Genomic DNA, 20,718 nt, shown 5'->3' on the forward strand with positions numbered 1-20,718 from the left:
TAAGGTGGCACTCCCTTCCATAAACTATTTTTAATGTGTTTTATATTGTTGTGACCCACCCTGGGATGGTGATGATTATGATGATGAGAATAAGAATAAGAATAATAAAAAGCAGAAGCTAACTTCCTGTTTTCTAATCCTCATACTATGCACTATTTTAGCCTTAGGTGGACAACTGGCTTGTATCTAATATCATACTCAGTCAGAGTAGATCCACTGAAATGAATACATATGACTAACTTAGAGCCATTAATTTCAATGGTCTACTCTTGAGAAAAGCCTAGTTGGATACAGTCTAATGCCCACCACTGGTTAGCGGGTGCAGACATTGCTATGTCCTCCAACTAGGACAGACATGTGTCCTGCTTTACAGAGAACAGTTCTCTGTTTGAAGGCATCCTCTGTTTGAGTGCTGTCCAGTTCATCTCTGGTTTAATGACCCATAAGAAGGAAGCTTAGGGGCCTTGACATTGCCCATCCACACTTTGCACCTGGACAGCAGACTAGGTAGGCATATAGGCCACCTAGTCGCAGGCTTCCCCACTGTGTTGAGATGTAATGCACATTCCCATTTAAATTACAATTATTTCTAGATTTGCATCTTTACATATAAATAAGCATATACGATTTTTGTCCAAACCTGTGACCTCTTACGCTCTCTCTCTCTCTCTCTCTCTCTCTCTCTCTCTCTCTCTCTCTCTCTCTCTCTCTCTCTGCATTCTTCTCATTTTGACAATGGAGTAGGTTACCATACACCAACATAGGGAACTGACCATGGGGTGGGGGTACTTAGGCGGCATATCCACCACTGCTTAATCCCCCCACCCAACATCTGCCGCTTGAAGTGTCTGCCTCACTCTGCCTAAAGTGGATTGGTCCTGGGCTACTCTTGAGTGGTCAGTAGGTCAGTGGAAGAGCATCTGCCTTGCATCCAGAAAGTCCCAGGTTCAGTTCCTGACATCTCCAAGTGCGGCTAAGAGGCAATCCTGTCTGAAATCCTGGAGAGTTGCTGCCAGTCAGTGTGGACAATACTGAGCTAGATGGACCAATGGTCTGACTCAGTATAAGGCAGCTTCCTATGTTCCTCAGCATTTAGACAATGCTGAAGGGACTTTACGCCACCTGCTCTGTGTTTAGTTTTCTATCCACTGCTATCTAGGAGGGAAATGGCAAGTGAATGAGCAGTCATAGCTGCCCTCCTCTTGGGCAGAGTGAGGAAGCAATCAGTGATGGCAAGAACAGCAGCAGGATCATGCAGCTCTAGTGATCACTTGTGGGGGCACTGCTGAAGTATTGCCCAACAAATAAAAGATGATCAAGTGTTTTGGACCCGGATTAACATGTAATTAGTTATGGGATACTGTGATGGTCAGTAACAGACATGACTTTAAAATAGATTCATTAGACAGAATCAGGGAGAATACCAGCACTGTCCTGTGTAGAGTTAGACACAGAATACTATTGAAATTAGTGGACTTGGGTCTTCCTAAGTGGGCTGAGTCAACCAATGGCTATGATAGCTAAAAATATTTAGAGGAGGTATACCTCTAATATCAGATGCTTGGGAGAAATCACAGGTATGGTTGTCACCATCTTGCCCTGTTTCTGTGATTATTTCCATTTTACAAAGAAAGAACTGATAGTGAGAGGCAGTAACTTACTTCAAGGTTACATTTTACTAAAGCAGGACCTGTACTCACATGGGGACATAAGAAATGACTTGATGGATCAGACCCATCAAGTCCAACGCTCAGAAACAGGATGTGATGGTGTCTACAGCGGCGTCACTACGGGGGTGCGGACCGCACCGGGTGACACCATCAGAGGGGGTGACACCCAGAGCTGCCCCTAGGCACCGGGAAGCCCTGCAGCGGGCATCTTGCCAGCCACTTCCCTCTTGGGGAATCTCCCGCTCTTCGGCTGTAGAGCGGTTTTTCCCCCCATCCTGCCTGGCCTGCCCGCTCATCAGCTGTGAATTTTAGGAGGGAGGTTTGAATCCCCTGCCTGCTCTTGGGCTGCGTGCCTGAGTGGCTTCCCAGGAGTAGGGTTACCAAGTGTCCAATTTTTGGCTGGAGTTTCCGGTTTTGGGGGGTCCCCTCCGGATCCCCAACTAACTTACCTTAATCTCCGGACTCTCAGGTTCAATTAAAAAAAACACTAAGTTTCTAGGTCGTCTGGTTCCCGAGATATACACCAAAATGTCAGCCCCCCCACGACAATCTGTTTTTTAACCGATCTGTATAGCAGCTTTTAGCGCCCTTTCAGGATTGTAGCCAATAAGGGGAGCCAGGCTTGTGATCTGTTGACCCAGGCAGTGCTTAGGCTTCATTACAATGTCAAAATGGTGGTTTTGAGGTCTTCAGTTTGAGTAAGTAAAAATATGGGTTAAAGGTTTTTTTCTCTTGTGTGTAGCAGTCAGACCCTGGGCTGTTGGAGAGGGCAGTGCTTTGAAAACCTTTCCAATATGAAAGCTTTAATTCAATACTTGCTTTTCTGGAAGTAAAGGAATATTGATCCCATGTACCTGGCGTAAACCCCATCGAATTCATTAGGACTTACTTTTGAGTAGACATGGTTAGGATTGTGTTGTAAATTAATGGGACTTCTGAGTAAACATAACAAAGAATTGTGTTTGTGTTGTAAATCTTTCCCTTCTTCTCCAATCCTATTTTTAAAACAATTAGGCAGAGAGAGAGAGAGAGAGAGAGAGAGAGAGTGGAGTCTTTCCAACAACCCTGTGAGTCTTTCCAACTTCATGTGAGAGGAGTTTTTCAAAGCTGAAACTTATAAAGAACTTATAAAGAACTATTTGCTATCTGCCATGGGACAGTCAAGGCTTTCCAATCTTGCGATATTATCAATTTTGATGTAGTTCTTAAATGTTTTTATTTCGAATTCTATTGTTTTCTTACTGAATTTTCACTTTAATCACATGAAATTATGTAAATGTATATACATTTAGGCTGTGCGTATGATATTGTAATTTAAAGGTGTAATTTTAATTTTGCTAGTTGTTTATGTCACTACTATTGCCATTACATTCAGTGATATACGGGAATTACGATTTACGAGTAACATTAGTACAAAAAACATTACTAAGGATTCTGTATGGTCTGGTACAGGAGGAGGTCCATGGGGGACACCATGAGTTACCACACTGGGTGACACCAACCCTAGTGACGCCACTGGGTGTCTATAACTATGTTATATGATTTGTGTAATTCTTTAGCTCAAGAGCAGGCAATGCACTGGTAACATTTGCAAAATAACACTTGTTGCAAACTTTCACTCTTGCTTCTTCCATTAAAAACACTCCAGAATCTGATTCCTCCAAGAATTTGGAAAATTTGGATTCCATGCAGGCCTTACTTTGGCATTTCCCAAAATTACAACTTAGGGTGATGCATTTTTTTAATCAAAGGGTTGTGTCCAGTCTAGTCCAGTGTCCTGTCTAGTGGTTAAATCAGCTTCAGAGACTCCAGCACATGTGAACTCTTTCCTGCATTACTCAGAGCTGAACATATGATTTGCTGGTTTCCCAATTCCTGGGGTGCTCAATTAAGCTATGATTGTTTATCCTTCCTGAAAGAAATACAACAAGAGACCAGAAAAACCCACCCCATCCAGTTTGGGTGTATCTTGCCTCATCTTTCTGAAAGAGGACAAAGCTCATCACCACATATAGGAAAGGTCTCATTAGACAAAAGCAAGGCTCTACATTCCACCCTCTGTGACAGTTGGACAAACACTCATGAGTGCTTTTGCCTTCCAGGATTGTGCAGCCTGGGTGTATGGAGCAGAAGAAACAGTTACTGCACACAGTGTTTCATTACAACCCCCAAAGGGGGTGAGACTACAGCGGGCACTAGAGGGCAGCCAGGTCAAGCCCTGGCCAAGAGCCCTGTGGCCCAGAGGTGCCCCTGAAGGGCCCCTCCTTAGGGTGGGAGGGTAGCAGTCCCGTTCTGCTCCTGACCCTGCCACAGATCACAAAGAGGGAGTTCCCAGGCACCCCCCTCCAATACAGTCAGTGCAGGCTTCAATAAGCCAGCCAGCCCCACCTACCTCTCCTGCCCCTGTGAATGACATGCATGCTGTGATTGATTGACGCCAGGCATGCACATGCAGCGTGCACGTCATTCACAGGGACAGGAGAGGTACGTGGGATGTGTGGGCAGGCTTATTAGCCCTGCACTGCCTGTATGGGGGGGTCATGCCTGGAGCTGGCCCTGGGGAAGACTATACCTGTATTAACAGTCACTGCAGGCTCCCTGCCCTCACAGGCAGAGGTAGGGGACCTTTTTCATCCAGATAGCTGCATTCCCTTCTGGGCAACATTCCAGGTGCCACATGCCAGTGGTGGGCAGAACAACATATGTAAATGTTATCTTTCTGCAGTAGGCTAGTTGCTGCACACCTTTCTATGTCCTCCATATAGGCAAGCATGAGGCATGATCAGAGTTCAAAGACACATTCCAGCCAGGCAAAAACATGCAGGGTGTGAAGCAAGGGTGGTCATTGGTGTGGCTGGGAAGGGGATGTGGCCTGCCCAACGCCCAGACAGAGAGGCCTGGAGGAGCATATTTGGCCTCAGGGTTCCCAACCTTGCCCACAGAGAACTGAAACACCAGCACTGGCACAACACTTGGGTGGCCCTACTTCCTCACCTTCTCATACACCTCTACTATTCAGAGACTATTTGTTTCAACTGCTACCTATTGCTCATACTCACTCTGTGTCTACCCTTCCTTTCCACAGACTGCTCACAGGTACAAGACCTTCTCCCATACTCTGTCCTGTGAAGGCCACTCAGGAGACCCAACCTATAAACAGCAACAGGGACGAGGGCACTCCCAGGTGTTCTTCTGTGGGCTTGTTTACCTGCCTGCTACAGGCAGGCTCCTATATTCTTGTCAGCTCCATAGCAGACAGTTATGCAACAGGTGAAGGTGGTTGCCATGAGGGATACTTCACCTGCTACCCTGCCATCCAAGGCACAGGAGCCCTGCTGGGGCATCTTCTGAGCAAACTCATACATGTCATTCTCTTTCAGAACATCTCAGCACCTGTTCTGTAAAGGCTTCTGACATTGCCACACATGTTGTTTCTGTATTGTGAGAGTGATAGATAGGGATATTTTCCCCATAGCTACTATGATCTGGCTTCAAGTGGCCTCAGGATGAGACTCTAATGCAAGGGAAGCTGGGATGTTGGTGGGCTCAGAGGCAGTGGCTGCTCAATCAGATACCCCAGACTGTGACGTGACATGCATAACTGTGATGGGTTCTGCAGTAAGAATGTATAAGGCAGTCAGCTTGGGATGGGGGTGGTGGTGGAGAGAAAGAGGGATGAGGGTGAGAAAGAGGGAGGAGCAATGCAAGTTGGTCTGTCAAGTAACATGGGGCAGTAACATGGATTGCTAGGGGGACAGGGTGGACTTAAAGGGCTGGTTAGTCCATGCAGTGCTCCTCCTGATAGACTCCTCTGGCTGTAGGCATGCCTAGAAACCTACAGCACTAGGGCCATTGCTTGAGTGTGTGTGGTGATGCATGGGAATGTGCTAGGTGGTATTGCCAGCACATTCCCTGACTGGTGGACAGTGGCAGCATTTCCAGGAATGCCAGGGGCATGCCTGTCATTTTCCCACCACGTTTAGTTTCTGTGTTGTGGGTTGTACCCTCCCCTTGTGGGATGAGCACATATTGGATACAGAGTGGATGGTCTGCTAACATAGCAGCGGTGTATCTCTGGCCCCAGCATAAGGAGAGTATAGAATTTACGCAAAATGTAGTTACCTAAAATTTGAGTACACACCTCTAATTTCTGTATGGGTCCCTTTGTTTGCTAAAATTATTTAATGAAGGGTGCACTTCATTTTTAAAACTGTGTATTGTTCTGTTCTAAATTGGCCCCCTATAGATCTCAAAATTTACTGTTAAAAAGTTCTAGCAATATTAAAAGATTTTCATACATCATTATTTGAACAAGATAAACTGGTTATACAGCCTTAAGCAGCTTGGTGCCACCCTTATGTACATTTGTTGTTGTTGTTATGTGCCTTCAAGTCGACTATGACTTATGGCGATCCTATGAATCAGCGATCTCCAACAGCATCTGTCGTGAACCACCCTTTCCAGATCTTGTAAATTCAGGTCTGTGGCTTCCTTTATGGAATCAATCCATCTCTTGTTCGGCCTTCCTCTTTTTCCTCTCCCTTCTGTTTTTCCCAGCATTATTGTCTTTTCTAGTGAATCATGTCTTCTCATATGTGTCCAAAGTATGATAACCTCAGTTTCATTATTTTAGCTTCTAATGGTAGTTCTGGTTTAATTTGTTCCAATTATTTGTCTTTTTTGCAGTCCATGGTATGTGCAAAGCTCTCCTCCAATACCACATTTCAAATGAGTTGATCTTTCTCTTATCTGCTTTTTTCACTGTCCAGCTTTCACATCCAAACATAGAGATTGGGAATACCATGGTCTGAATGATCCTGATTTTAGTGTTCAGTTATATATCTTTGAATTTGAGGACCTTTCTAGTTCTCTCACAGCTGCCCTCGCCAGTCCTAGCCTTCTTCTAATTTCTTGACTATTGTCCTCATTTTGGTTAATGACTGTGCCAAGGTATTGATAATCCTGGACAAGTTCAATGTCCTCATTGTCAGCTTTAAAGTTACATAAATCTTCTGTTGTCATTAGTCTTCTTGACATTCAGCTGTAGTTCTGCTTTTGTGCTTTCCTCTTTAACTCTCATCAGCATTCGTTTTAAATAATTCCTGGTTTCTGCTAGTAGTATGGTATTGGCTGCATATCTTAAACTATTGATATTTCTCCCTCCAATTTTCACTCCTCCTTCATTTTGGTCCAATCCCGCTTTCCATATGCTATGTTCTGCGTATAGATTAAATAAATAGGGTGATAAAATACACCCTTATCTCACACCCTTTCCGATGGGGAACCAAGAGTTTTCTCCACATTCTGTCCTTACAATACTCTCTTGTCCAGAGTATAGGTTGCGCATCAGGACAATCAGATGCTGTGGCACCCCCATTTCTTTTAAAGCATTCCATAGTTTTTCATGATCTACACAGTCAAAAGCTTTGCTGTAATCCATAAAGCAGAGGGTGATTTTCTTCTGAAATTCCTTGGTCCATTCCAACATATGTTTACGTTCTGATCTCTGGTGCCTCTTCCCTTCTAAATCCAGCTTGGACATCTGGCATTTCTCTCTCCATATGTGGTAAGAACCTTTGTTGTAGAATCTTGAGCATTACTTTACTTGCATGAGTTATTAAGGCAATAGTTCGATAATTACTGCATTCTCTGAGAGCCCCTTTCTTTGGAATTGGGATGTATATTGAACGCTTCCAGTCTGTGGGTCATTGTTTAGTTTTCCATATTTCTTGACAGATTTTTGTCAAAATTTGGACAGATTCAGTCTCAGTAGCTTGTAGCAACTCTATTGGTATGCCATCTGTTCACGGTGATTTGTTTCTTCCAAATATTTTAACAGCAGCTTTCACCTCACATTCTAAAATTTCTGGTTCTTCATCATACGGTTCCTCCGTGAATGAATCTGTCATCCTGGCATCTCTTTTATAGAGTTCTTCAGTGTATTGCTTCCATCTTCCTTTTATTTCATCTCGGTCAGTGTGTTCCCCGGTTGATTATTCAACATCCCTACTCTTGGTTTAAATTTCCTTTCACTTCTTTAATCTTTTGAAATAGGGTTCTACCCTTTTTGTTGTCCTCTTCTATTTTTATACAATAACTATTGTAATAGTTCTCTTTGTCCCTACGTACTAGTGGCTGTATTGTTGCATTTAGGGTTCTAACCGTGTTTCTATCTCCTTTTGCTTTTGCTTTCCGTCTCTCTTTAACCATTTTAAGACTTTCTTCAGTCATCCATTGAGGTCTTTCTCTCTTTGTAACTAGAGGTATTGTCCTTTTGCATTCTTCCCTGATAATGTCTCTGACTTCACTCCATAGTTCTTCTGGTTCTCTGTCAACTAAGTTTATTGCCTCAAACCTGTTCCTTATTTGATCTTTATATTCTTCTGGGATGTTATTTAAATTGTATTTTGGCATTATGATTGCTTTGTTGGTCGTCTTTGGCTTTACTCTGATTTTGATATGACCAGTTCATGCTTTGTACTGCAGTCTGCTCCTGATCTTGTTTTTGCAGAAAATATGGAACTTCTCCATCTTGTGCTACCAGTTATATAGTTAATTTGATTCCTATATTGACCATTTGGTGATGTCCACTTGTACAGTCATATTTTCGGTTGCTTTAAAAATATGTTCACAAGAAACCAATTATTGGCGTCACAGAATTCAATAAGTCTTTCTCCTGATTCATTTCTGTCTCCTAAACCCCATTTCCCCAAAATTCCTAGTTCTTCTCTGTTCCCTACTTTCGCATTCCAGTCTCCCATGATTATCAGCACATCTTGTTTTGGTGTGTGATCAATTTCTTCCTCTACTTCTGCATAAAATATCTCCAATTCCTCTTCTTCTGCATTTGCTGTTGGAGCATAGATTTGGATGATGGTTATGTTAACAGGTTTCCCGTTTAATCTCATTGATATCACTTGCTCAGACCTTGCGTTGTAGCTCCTAATTGGTTTTGCTACATCACTTCTCACTATTAAAGGAACCCCATTTCTTCTTAATTTCTCATTTCCTGCATAAAATATTTTGTAGTTGCCTGATTGAAAATGTCCCATTTCTGTCCATTTTAATTCACTCACACCAAGTATTGTAATGTTGATATGGTCCATTTCTTGCTTGACAATTTCTAACTTTCCCTGGTTCATGCTTCTCACATTTCATGTTCCTATTGTGTGCATCGTACAACTCCAGACTCTCCTTTCACATCTGTGTGCATCAGCCTCTGGGCTTCCTTTCGGCTTTGACCCAACTGCGTCATTAGTCACACAGCGCTACTCGTACTTGTCCTTTGTTCTTCCCCAGTAGCTTGGTGAGTGCCTTCTGACCTGGGGGGTCTCATCTTCCAGCACTATCTCGTGTTGCATTTTGGATACTCTGTTCATAGGGTTTTCGTGGTAAGAGGTATTCAGAGGTTGTTACCATTGCCTTCCTCTGAGTTTGGATGCATCTTAGTCTGGTGTCTCTGGTTTGGCCATTCAGACTTGGCTGCCCCTGCTAGGAGTCTATCCTCTTGGTCTAGACTCCTGACGGCATTGCTCTCAGCTTCTTCAACACTCTCAAACCCCCTCACCACGTTAAGGTGTGCATCCTAGAGGGGGTATGCACATTTATCTGTGAGGGAACTTCACTGGACATAGTGCAGTTATTTCTGAATAAACATGCACAGAATTGTGCTGTAAACCACAGAAGGTAAATGTGCCCATGGAGAGCACATTCTTTTGCAAGTGCTAGTAAGCTAGCGTAAGCATGAAATCTTCCCTCAGAATACTTTGTAATAATTTGGACATTTTTTCACACTTGCATACTTCCACATTTTTCCATGCCACCCTGTGATGTTTTACATGAAAGTGTAGAGTGTTGTACTGGTTAAGATGTTGTACTACAACCTGGGAAACCAGGGTTCGATCCCCACACACCCATGAAGCTTACTGGGTGACTTTGGGCCAGTCACTGCCTCTCAGCCTCAGAGGAAGGCAATGGTAAACCACCTCTGAATACCGCTTACCATGAACACCCTAAGTCAGGATCGACTTGAAGGCAGTCCATTTACACTTTTATAGTTTATAAATATTTAAAATAAATACTATTTCCTGAAAGCGATGCTAGTGAAATGGACTGCCTTCAAGTCGATCCTGTGCGGCGCTGTATCAACTCCATCTGATACGAAGGCTGCGCCCCTACCTTCCCAACCATCTGCTCCCATTGGTGGTACATGCCCTGGTCTCCTCTCGCCTAGATTACTGTAATGCGCTCTATGTGGAGTTACCCTTGAAAATGGTCTGGAAGCTGCAACTGGTACAGGATGCGGCGCATCGCCTGATTAAAGGCAGCCACCGGCGAGATCACATTACTCCAGTGCTGAAGGAGTTGCACTGGTTACCAGTTGTTTTCTGGGCCCAATTCAAGGTGTTCGTTCTGACCTTTAAAACCCTGCACGGTTTCAGCCCAGTCTATCTGAAAGAGCGCCTCCAGCATCATCAGCGATGCCGCTCAACAAGATCAGCCTCAGAAGACCTTCTCTCCATCCCACCAGTTAAAACTGCTAGACTGGTGAGGACTACGGAGAGGGCTTCTTCAGTCGTGGCCCCCACTCTGTGGAATTCCATCCCAAATGATCTCTGCCATGCCCCTTCTATGATGAGCTTCCACCGGGCCTTGAAGACCTGGCTCTTCAGGCAGGCTTTTGGGGTGGGTTAAGTTTTATTATTATTGTTTGAGATTTTTAATGCTCAATTGTATTTTGTATGTTTTTATGTTGTACGTTGCCCAGAGTGGCTGGATAACCAGCCAGATGGGCGACTAATAAAGTTAATAAATAAATAAATAAATATTCAGAGGGGGTTACCATTGCCTCCCTCTGAGGCTAGTCCTCCTCAGCTGGCTAGGGCCTGCTCAGCTTGCCACACCTGCACAAGTCAGCCCCTTCCTTGTCCACAAGTGCCAGTTGAGGGGCAACTGGGATCCTTGGGACTATGCAGCTTGCCCATGGCTGCGCAGGTGGCAGGGCACGTAACCCCTGAGCCACTCGTTGTGGGGGTGATCTTTAGCTGGCCCTTGACACCCAGGAGACACGAGTGGGGATTTGAACTCACAGACTCTGGACTCCCAGCCAGGCTCTCCTCCCCACTGTACTATACAAGCTTGAGCATTATGTAAAAGCAGACGGTTTAAATATCACCTACTCAAGCAGATTGCAATTAATAGCTTAGATGGCCATGTGCAAACACAAAAGAGTATTGTTGCACGCACCTCAGTCTCTGAGGTGTGCAAGACTTCCGGGGGCTCCTGCACTTACCTAGGATTCAGTTTCCTTGGAATGAAGGCCAGTGAAGACTGTGTTGTCTTTATGGTATATGGTTTTATTTACACATATATACAACCTGAGGGTAAAATGGAGGGGCTCACAGCATTAACACTCCAACAGATGTTGCTTCCCCATTAGGCTTCTAGGGGAGGCTTCCCAAAGCTACAACTTTGGATTCAGCACAGAGAGCTAGGCAACCCTCTCGTGTGTCTTTCCAACTTCTAGCTTCACTTCAGACTAACACACACATGCACGCACAGACGCTACTTCCAGTGTGGGGCAATAGTTCCTATAGCAACAAGATTTCTCTGGACCACATCTTTAGGTATGTAGATCAGCCCATCCAGTGAACAAAGAAAAAAGGGCAACCAAGATGATCAAGGGGATGAGGAAGGGACGTAGCTCAGTGGTAAACATCTGCCTTGAACTCTATCTGTTCCTATGGAGTGACTCCCCTATGAGGAAAGGTTGCAGCATTTAAGACTTTTAAGTTTAGAGAAAAGGCGAGTAAGAGGTGACATGATAGAAGTTTATAAAATTATGCATGGCATGGAGAGAATTGAGAGAGAAGTTTTTCTTCCTCTCTCATAACACTAGTAACTCATGGACATCCAATCAAGCTGAATGCTGGAAGATTAACGACAGATAAAAGAAGGTACTTCTTCACACAGTACATAGTTAAACTATGGAACTTGCTCCCAGAGGAGGCAGTGATGGCCACCACCTTGAACAGCTTTAAAAGAGGATTAGCCAAATTGATGGAGAATAACAGTATCAAAAGCTATTAGCCATGATGGCTATGCTCTGTCTCCACATTCGGAAGCAGTATGTTTCTCAATACCAGTTGCTGGAAACTGCAGGGGGGAAGAGTGCTCTTGTGCTTAGGTCCTGCTTGCAGGTTTGCACTATGAGAACAGGTGCTGGACTAGATGGGCCACTGGTCTGATCCAACAAGCTCTTCTTATGTACTTCAACTGGTTTGGCCAGAACTATTAATTTATGAAAGGAACTGGTTTGACTAGTACAAACTGCATCTTTTACAGGTACAGGATTTTAGGCTGGTAGGGGACTCACAGATATCTTCTAGACCAACCCCACTATCCCATAAGAGCATGTTGTACAAACCTCCTGTAGACCAATTAGATAAATGAGGTTGTTTGGTTCTCTCTGAACTAGAATCATTTTGTCTAAATTGTGACATTTTGATGGGAAGGAGCTTGGCCTGATAGTTATGAATCTGTCTGATCAAAACAGAATGCCAACATGTCTTTCTTTCTGTAAGGCACAACTGATTTATGGGGGAGCGGTGTTGATGGTTGCCTCTCTTTGTTTATGTGATTTGAAGAGTGCCTGGCCAGTATTATCTGGAAACCTAACTAAAACCAGATGTTTTCTCTGCAAACAAAGCAAATTAAGTTCACGCCCAGTATAAACATTATTCAAGTGGGATGGTTACATATAGTATGAAGATAACATGATACTTTCCATATCTTAGTGCATCTGTACATTACATACCATCATCTCGTGGTCTCCCATATCTAGGAAACTCAGAGATAAGTTTATTTGCATTCTTATTTGCACACAGAGTATACATTCAATAGACTGTGCAAATACATTTAATCTGACATTAAGAATGGCACATTAGCGAGGCCAGAGACCTGGCAGATTTGTGAGGTTCTGGATGGAACTGAACATAAATAAGCCCCAAATGCCTCCATATGCTAAGCAAGTCTCCCTGGGATTGCAAAACGGAGATGGGGGAATGAACATCTTTATGAACATTCTATATTTTTTCTGTTTAAAAAAGATACTCAGAGAAGGATGCAGTCCCAGGGCTCTTGCCCCCAGTAGTGGCTGGTGGGACTGCTGGGGCAGAAGGCAGGGAGCCCAACAGTAGATGGAGTCAGAGTCAACAGCAGGAGGAGCCAACTAAGTCTAGCTTTTCTCACAAACTCCTCCCTGCTGAGTTCTACAAGGGGCAACACTGTCACTAAGGCAGGGCTACTCCTAGACTGGTAAGTAAGGAGATAGGCAAGTGGGGGCTGGCTGAGGTTGATGGAGCAGTGCCCCATTCACCCTCGTGGTCTAGTCTCCACTGTTGCCCCACTCCCCCTATGATATCACTGGTAGTAAGCAAGACTCCATTTCTGTACTACAGTACGAGGAGATGAGGCACTTGAGGGAGGAGTCGGGGTCAGGGAGTTGCTGTGACTACATCCTCTTCCCAGCTGGAGGAAACTCTCCCGGATGCAACTTGGTAACCCTAACATGTGAGGTGTGTCTTAGCATAGAAATGCAATGTTGAGGAAAGCGTCACTGAATTCCTGCTTGCTAGATATGTGCAGGTTTTTAAAATAGCAGCTTTGGGAGGGGGCAGGAGGGAACACTCCCCCTCCCTGCAAACAAAATGACTGGATATAATCTAATAGCTGCACAACTGCAAGCAAATCAGGATGACTGCTCAGTAAATAGGTCATCTGGAGAAGCCCTGAAGTGTCGCCAGTAATAGTGTTGTTTATTTTTTAATTTTATTTCTTTGAGAATCGGCATCCTGAGCAAGCGCTTCTCATTCATATGCATTACTCAGCAATTTAAATAACACAATCTTGAGATAAAACAATAAGAAATATAAAACACAATTTCCAGAGGGGTTGCCTTATTAATCTCTTGTATCAAAAACAATCAAAGAGTCTTGTGGCACCTCAAAGACTAACAGATATGTCATCTGCTTTCATGGACTCAAGTCTACTTTGTCAAATGCATAAAATACAAAGGGGAATAATTATTTGTTTGTTTTATTTCAGGTATTTAAATACTGCATAATATTCAGAATTTCCAAGTGGTATTTCATAAAATGTAAAAAAAACCCCACCTATGAAGACCTCTCCACCAACTCTTAGGTAGCAGGAAGGTTGATATGGAAGTTATTTCTGCAAGTACATACATACATGGGTCATTGTTTCTTAGCACACAGGTTTGATTCCCTGGCAGATTAAAACAAAAATCTTAAGGCATTCTTGACTGGAATGTCTGACACAGGGCTAATCATTAAACTAATTTAACTAATCATTACAAAGTACTATGACCTACTCCTGTGCCTTTAACAGCCATTTAATCTGTTTCAGTCAGTGGAGCTTTTAATGACAATGGAGATAAGCAATGTCAGCTGCCAATGCCTGGAGCTCAAGCTATTGGGGCCAGTAGAAGACTTCGCAGTAATAACTCCTACACTTGCAAATAAAACATGACTGTTTTAAAGCAAAGGGGCTAACTTAACTGAGTTGTGGACCACAGCCAAAAGCATAAAACAGGCAAAATTATGTAATATTGGCATAGGTATGAATTGACAGTTTTGATTTTATAATTATCAGAAACAGGATGAAAAAAGTATTTAACATGGGAATCAGTCCTCTGTAAAAGGCATTAACAATACATCATTTTAAAAAGTAGCTGATAAAGATGATTGATCCCATGATTAGTCTATTACTGCCGAGGCATGAGAAATAGATAACTTTTTCATATCGCCACAAAAATACGGGATGTTAAGCAGTGTAGTGGCAAATTTAGAAGTGCAGGGTCCCTTTATGATAGTCACAGCCGTGCTCCCTTCTAAGATTATACAACCTTTTATGAGCATGAAAGGGGAGTATGTTAACTACTGAAAAGAGCCTTCTCAGTGGCTGACTCACCTTCTTTCACTCTGACTGGCTCCAATAAGAATGGAAAGGACAAAGAAGCATGATAGAAAAGGCTTCTAAGTGGCCAACACCTCCCCTTCCTGCTGATTGGTTCATAGAACGCTGGAGACATAGGGACCCCGCTGGGACCTGGCTCCCCAAAACATAAGGAGTCTAAGACCCTCTAAGACCCTGGACAACTACACCCCTGGGGACATTATGCTAAATTGGTGGTTTCCGCTGAAAACGACAATCCTGATTAGCTCCCTCTTCCCCCCTCCCTGTAATAGGGATGGGGAACCTCTGGCCCTTCAGGGAGGTTGTCAGACTACAACTCATATCATCACAGTCCATTGGCCATGCTGGCTGGGGCTGATGGGAGATGGAGTCCAACAACATTTGGAGGACCACAGGTTCCCCACTCTAGTAATGGAACCTACCCATACTCTTCCGACCTCTCGACATTGTTAATTCCTCTACTCCAGCTCTATGTCGTGATATCAGGAGGCCATGAGCAAATTCTGCTAGACATTGTGGAGCGGAGAACTATGCAATCATTAGATTTGGTGGCAGCCACAAATTTTGGGGTAATGCCTACTTTAGAGCCCCAGTGAGAATCTTTCCCCTCAGGCACTATTTGATGGGGACTTGAACTGAAACAGTACAGGATTGCAGTGTTAGGTTATGCACTTCTTCCTCTATACTGCTCATGACCCCACTCCATACCCTGGGGTGCTGCAGGGTACCATCTTGTCCCCATGCTGTTTAACATCTGTATGAAGCCCTTGGGAGAGGTCATCAGGAGATATGGGGTGAGGTGTCAGCAGTACGCTGATGGTACCCAGCTCTATTTCGCTGTAATATCTGAACTGGGAGAGGCCATGCAAGCCCTGGACTGCTGCCTGGACTCGGTGGTGGGCTGGATGAGGGCCAATAAACTGAGTCTGAATCCTAGCAAGATGGAGATTCTGTGGGTTGGTGGTTCCTGAATTCAGATAATTGGTCAGTTGCCTGCTTCGGATGGGGCCGTACTCTCTCAGAAAGAGCAGGTCCATAGTCTGGGGGTGCTCCTGGATCCATCTTTGTCATTAGAGGCCCAGGTGACCACAGTGGCTTGGAGTGCCTTTTACCAGTTTTGGCTGGTAGGACAGCTGCGGCCATTTCTGGACCAGGATAGCCTGACCACGTCCATGCACTGGAAACCTCCAGGCTAGATTACTGTAATGCACTCTATGTGGGGCTACCCTTGAAGTTGGTCCGGAAGCAGCAGCTGGTGCAAACTGTGGCAGCTGGACTGCTCACTGGGGCAGGGTATTGCCAACATGTCACCCCACTAATGAAAGAATTGCACTGGCTACCTGTTAGTTACTGGGCTAAGTTCAAAGTTCTAGTTTTGGTGTACAAAGCCCCATACAGCTTGGAACCAGGACACCTGAAAGACCATCTTATCCCTTATATACTGAGTTGATCACTGCGCTCTAGAAGTGAGGGCCTCCTGCAGATATCATCTTATCACGAGGTCCGTTCCGCACAACATAGGAAATGGACCTTTAGTTGTAGTGGCACCTACCCTTTGGAATTCCCTCCCCTTAAATATTAGACAGGCGCCATCTCTGTTATAATTTTGGCACCTACTGAAGACCTTCCTCTTTCAACAAGTTTTTTAAGTTGAGACCTTATCCCAGTCTGCATCTGTGTTGGAATTGCTTTTTAAGATGTTTTTACACTTTTTTTAGAAGATGTTTTTAAAGCTTTTTTACAAATGTTTTTAAAGTTGTTTTGTTGGATACCACTTACCATGAAAACCCTGTTCATAGGGTCACCATAAGTTGAAATCAACTTGAAGGCTGTCCAAAAAGTCTGTTCTTATGATGTTTTAAAGTGTTTTTAGTGCTTTTGTTTGCTGCCCTGGGCTCCTACTGGAAGGGCAGGATATAAATCTACTTAATAAATAAATCCAGCCAGCCAGCCATTCCTTTGGCTGTGTTATATATGTCCTGCTGTGGACCCACTGCTGCTGCTGGAGGGGACACTGTGGCATCATCTTGTATTCTGGGTGTGTGGTACTGCCATGGGTGTGCTAGGGGGAAGGCCCCTGTTGTTGCAAGCTCATTGGCTACCTTTGAACATGGGTGGCATGTTGGTACAAACCCTATTGGTGGGCACTGTCAGACTTTCCAGGATGTTGGGGACATATCTGCTGTTTTTACACTGCTTTTGTCTTTCCTGGTGAGGAGTTGTCCTTGCCCCTCCTGAGCTTACACATTGAAAACACATTGAATAATATAGGCTGGGATTAGGGTTGCCAGGTCCATGGTCTGAGACTGATCCTGTATCTTTAGGAGAAGAGAAGGTCAGCCAAGTGCAGGTGTTCTTGCAACTCTGTAATGGGAAAAACCACCAGGTGGAATTCTCCCTCCCCCCTCCACAACTTTTAAAGATACAGAAGACCTCTTGGAGGCCGGGCCTGGCAACCAAGAGGTCTTCTGTATCTTTAAAAGGTGTGCAGGGGGGAAGAAGAATTTCACCTTGTGGTTTTTCCCATTACAGTATTGCAAGAACACCTGCACTTGGCTGACTTTCTCTTCTCCTAAAGATACAGGATCAGTCTCAGGCCAAGAACCTGGCAACCCTAGCTGGGACAGAGGTGGTATACCTCCACCCTCAAGGCATAATATGAGTATTGGATTGCTCTGTTAGTTCTAAGTAAACATGTCTAGGATTGTGCTATAAATATTCTGGCAACTGAATTAAAATCTCTTTTTTCCTTTTATTTTTTTCCTGTTATTATAAGACCTCCAAAATTTGACAAAAGGATTGAAAGTGAATAAAGGCCATCATTTAAGAATATTTAATGCCTCATGCAAGGAACTTACTGAACTTAAAAACAGATAGGTTTCCAGCTAAAAAATTAACTTAGATTTGAACATTCAGCTTTCTATATTCTCCCTGTAGGGATTAAGCAAGGGATAGAGACTGAACTAATCTAGAAATAAAAAGCTAGAAAAATATCAGTAGATGGTCATAACACTATTATGAATGAAACTATTATAGCCTATAAAGTCCTGAGGAATTAAATCAATGACTTGGACAACAAGATCACGTTAAGGAACATTAGATTAGTGGGGTATCCCCCAGGGCATACTAGAGAACAGCAGCCTTTTAAAAAAATATCCCACACAGAATCTGGTTTCTAATGCAAGGATGAAGAATTATGACACACACACACCCACAGTATTCAGGAACATTTTCAAATCTCCACAGACCTTTTAAAAAGCATTTGCATCATATTCGGAGAGTGATATAGTCCACCATCATGTGGCTGGGAAACCATGTGAAAATGAAATCTTCACCAGTTATTGTATTGCCCTGTAAGTGGAGTCTGTTCACCGGACATGTGAAACCAAACTGAATCAAAGCATCTTCAGTCCTGCAAAGCAGGAACCTGAAGGCGACCATATTTAAAACAAACAAACCTCTTCTGAACCTCATGATTAGTGTAGATGTTATTGTAAAAAAATGTATCCAGTTTGTTTTTTAAAAGCCTTCTGTACCTTTGCAGAAGATTTAGAACTACTAGAGGCTTAAGAAAACACCCAACACCCTTAATAAGAACTTGCACCTGCCATCTTGCTCAGAGGTGAAAGGTGTTCAATCTCCTCCCACTAGACACAAAAAGAATGAATAGCATTGTTAAAAGGACATCTGTATAGACAAAAAATCACCCCAATCCTGCTCCTCTTTAGATATCTGTACCTATCTATCTACTAACTGTGGAAAGTCTAACAAATTTTGGAATATCTCATTTTAAATATATTGGCCAATCCAGAAAAAGGTGTACCCTAATCCTATTACATGTTTACATTGAACAGTTAACACCTACCAAGCTGAACAGGGCTTCCTTCCAGTGCTTTAGAATTGTTGCCTTACAACTAATCCTATCCTTGTTTATCTGGAGTAAACCTATTGGTTGCGCTTACATCCTTGACATCAAGGTAGTTGCAAATATTATTTTGTCCACCGATTTCATTTGAACTTAATTGCTCCTAAACTCCTTGGGATCAGGGCCAAAACATCATGTCCTAGTGGGGTAGGAAATTCCTCTCTTCTACTTGCCTCTTCACGAGAGCCAGTGTAGTGTAGAGGTTAAGGAGTTGGACTATGACCTGGGAGGCCAGGGTTTGAATCCCTACATAGCCATGAAGCTCACTAGGTGACCCTGGGCCAGTCACTGCCTCTGAGCCTCAGAGGGAGACAATGGTAAACCCCCTCTGAATACCGCTTACCATGAAAACCCTATTCATAGGGTCACCATAAGTCGGAATTGACTTGAAGGCAGCCCATTTCATTTTTCACTTGCCTCTTCATAAAACCTTCAGGAATGCAGACTGTCCTGCTATTCTGGGAATTCTGTTCCAGCATCCCCTCACCTTGAGAACCTTAGCTGGACACTAGTTTTTCTTCTTATTTTTCATACCAGTCTTTTCCAAAATATAGAATATTTCTATTCCATTAATTTTTCTCAAATACCTTTACCATTTTCATAAGACTCCTCTAAGATATCGACTTGTTTGTAACTTTCAGACTTTCCATGAGTTAAGATACACACTAGAAAAATGGCTGTTTTATCATTATTGTTATTTATATTTGATTTACTAACAGTATTTCTAAATCACCTTTCAAAAATATTCACAAGATTGTTGATGAATGCAAAACTAAAACACAAAAATTGTAAAAAGCAATTAAAGCAATGTCAAGCTATATAAAAAATAGGATAGAGCAACATTGAAGCAATGTCAGCTAATTTCCAAACGTTTGCTGGAACATATATATGTTTCAAAAAAGATAGCAGTGAGAAAGGCAAATGAAGTTCTCCAGGAAGTGCATTTGAGAACTCACGGGGCCACTATAAAAAAAGGCTGTTGTTCTGATAGATGACGATCTTACGTAAAGAGAGAAATGGCTCATTGCTCAGTGGTAGAGCACCTGCTGTGCATGCAGAAAGTCCTTGGTTTAGTCCCCAGCATCTCCAGGTAGGGCTGGGAAAGCTGTAGACGATACTGAGCTAGATAGACCAAGGATCTGATGGTATAGGACTGCTTCCTATGCTCCTTAAGAGAAGTAAAAGCCTTGAGCGGGGCCTTATTGGCAAATCTTAAAAGAGAGAGAGAGAGAGAGAGAGAGAGAGAGAGAGAGTGTGTGTGTGTGTGTGGAATTACACAGTTTCTGTGGTAACACCCATGTGATTGACTGTCTTCTTAGACATGTTTGCCTGGTATCATTGTTATCCTGTCTTCTTCCTTTTAATAGTTTTTAGCTGCTGCCTCTGGTCTTTCATTTTGTGCTGTTACTGCTGTTTCAAAATTTATTTCTATTATATCTGTTTGTCTAGCCAGTTCACCCCCATCAATAAAAATATGGCAACCAGCACCATACTGCTAATCCAAGCATTGCTTTTAAGTTGTTATGTGTTTTTAAGTCGACTACGACTTATGGTGACCCTATAAATCAGCAATCTCCAACAGCATCTGTCGTGAACCACTCTGTTCAGATCTTGTAACTTCACGTCTGCGGCTTCTTTTATGGAATCAATCTATCTCTTGTTTGCCCTTCCTCTTTTTCTACTCCCTTCTGTTTTTCCAAGCATTATTATCTTTTCTAGTGAATCATGTCTTCTCATTATGCGTCCAAAGCATAATAACCTGCCTCTTTTCAACATAGCTAGCTGCGATCACCGAACCATTTAAAGACAGGAGCAGCTGCTCTGTTCCCTTCACTCGCCAAATTATACCAGAGCAGAAAAAGGAGAAAGCGTACTTCAGCTAGAGCGCATGCGCAAAATGACGACAATGCGACTTCCCTTTGTTACCCGCATCTAATCACGTGGGTTTTCTTCGCTCGTTGGACCGTCTCTTCCGCGCTACTCTTACTTTCTAATCTAGACGATTTGTGAAGGAGGTAAGGCGACAGTTCCTGCCAATGATCTTACAGCCCGCCTCCAAAGAGTCCGCCTCCAAGCAGCCCTTTTCCTCCAGTGGAGAAGGGTGGCGGGACTGACTGCAGGCTCCGG

At 43.4% G+C, this 20,718-nt stretch overlaps 1 protein-coding gene across 4 annotated transcripts in view; it reads left to right on the plus strand.

Moving 5' to 3' along the window:
* Nucleotides 1-20,718, plus strand: part of SHQ1 (SHQ1, H/ACA ribonucleoprotein assembly factor) — a 151,765-nt gene that overhangs the window by 380 nt on the left and 130,667 nt on the right. The window contains exon 1 of one of the 4 annotated variants that reach the window (XM_061618603.1): nucleotides 19,612-19,681. The exons of 1 other annotated variant lie outside the window; for it this stretch is intronic. In XM_061618603.1, coding sequence (XP_061474587.1) covers nucleotides 19,644-19,681 — 38 coding nt within the window. In that variant the 5' untranslated portion in view covers nucleotides 19,612-19,643. Of the gene's footprint in view, nucleotides 1-19,611; nucleotides 19,682-20,500; nucleotides 20,607-20,718 lie in introns of those variants that run through there. 2 more of the 4 variants (XM_061618607.1, XM_061618606.1) reach the window with 2 other exon arrangements.

Source organism: Rhineura floridana, chromosome 3 (genome assembly GCF_030035675.1).
Source record: "Rhineura floridana isolate rRhiFlo1 chromosome 3, rRhiFlo1.hap2, whole genome shotgun sequence".
Lineage (NCBI taxonomy): Eukaryota > Metazoa > Chordata > Lepidosauria > Squamata > Rhineuridae > Rhineura > Rhineura floridana.